Source organism: Dermacentor silvarum, chromosome 1 (assembly GCF_013339745.2).
Source record: "Dermacentor silvarum isolate Dsil-2018 chromosome 1, BIME_Dsil_1.4, whole genome shotgun sequence".
NCBI lineage: Eukaryota > Metazoa > Arthropoda > Arachnida > Ixodida > Ixodidae > Dermacentor > Dermacentor silvarum.
Genome location: NC_051154.1, coordinates 396,491,734 through 396,491,972, shown reverse-complemented (window position 1 = coordinate 396,491,972; position 239 = coordinate 396,491,734). Strand labels below are relative to the sequence as shown.

Here is a 239-nt window from a genome sequence, read left to right as displayed (position 1 = left end):
CCTGGTGCAGTATTCGGCCACTACCTCCCTCATGACTTCTGCAATTAACCCGTGGCCCTCCTTCCCCCCACTGCTGGGGAGCACCTGACCAAGGTGGCGGTCAGACCTGCGACGCGGCCGAGGGTGCTAAGAATTTCTGGGTCCGGACAGGCCGCCACTGGAACTGATACTGGCAACGTTCAACACGCGTGCCCTCTCAAGTGAAACTAGATTAGCAGGACTATTTGAGGAATATGAGG

General features: G+C 57.3%; 1 protein-coding gene across 1 annotated transcript in view; it reads right to left on the bottom strand.

The window, feature by feature from the left end:
* Positions 1-33, bottom strand: part of LOC119454553 (uncharacterized) — a 490,192-nt gene extending 490,159 nt beyond the window's left edge. The window contains exon 1 of the mRNA XM_049663451.1: positions 25-33. Coding sequence (XP_049519408.1) covers positions 25-33 — 9 coding nt within the window. The remainder of the gene's footprint in view (positions 1-24) is intronic.
* Positions 34-239: the final 206 nt, after the last annotated feature.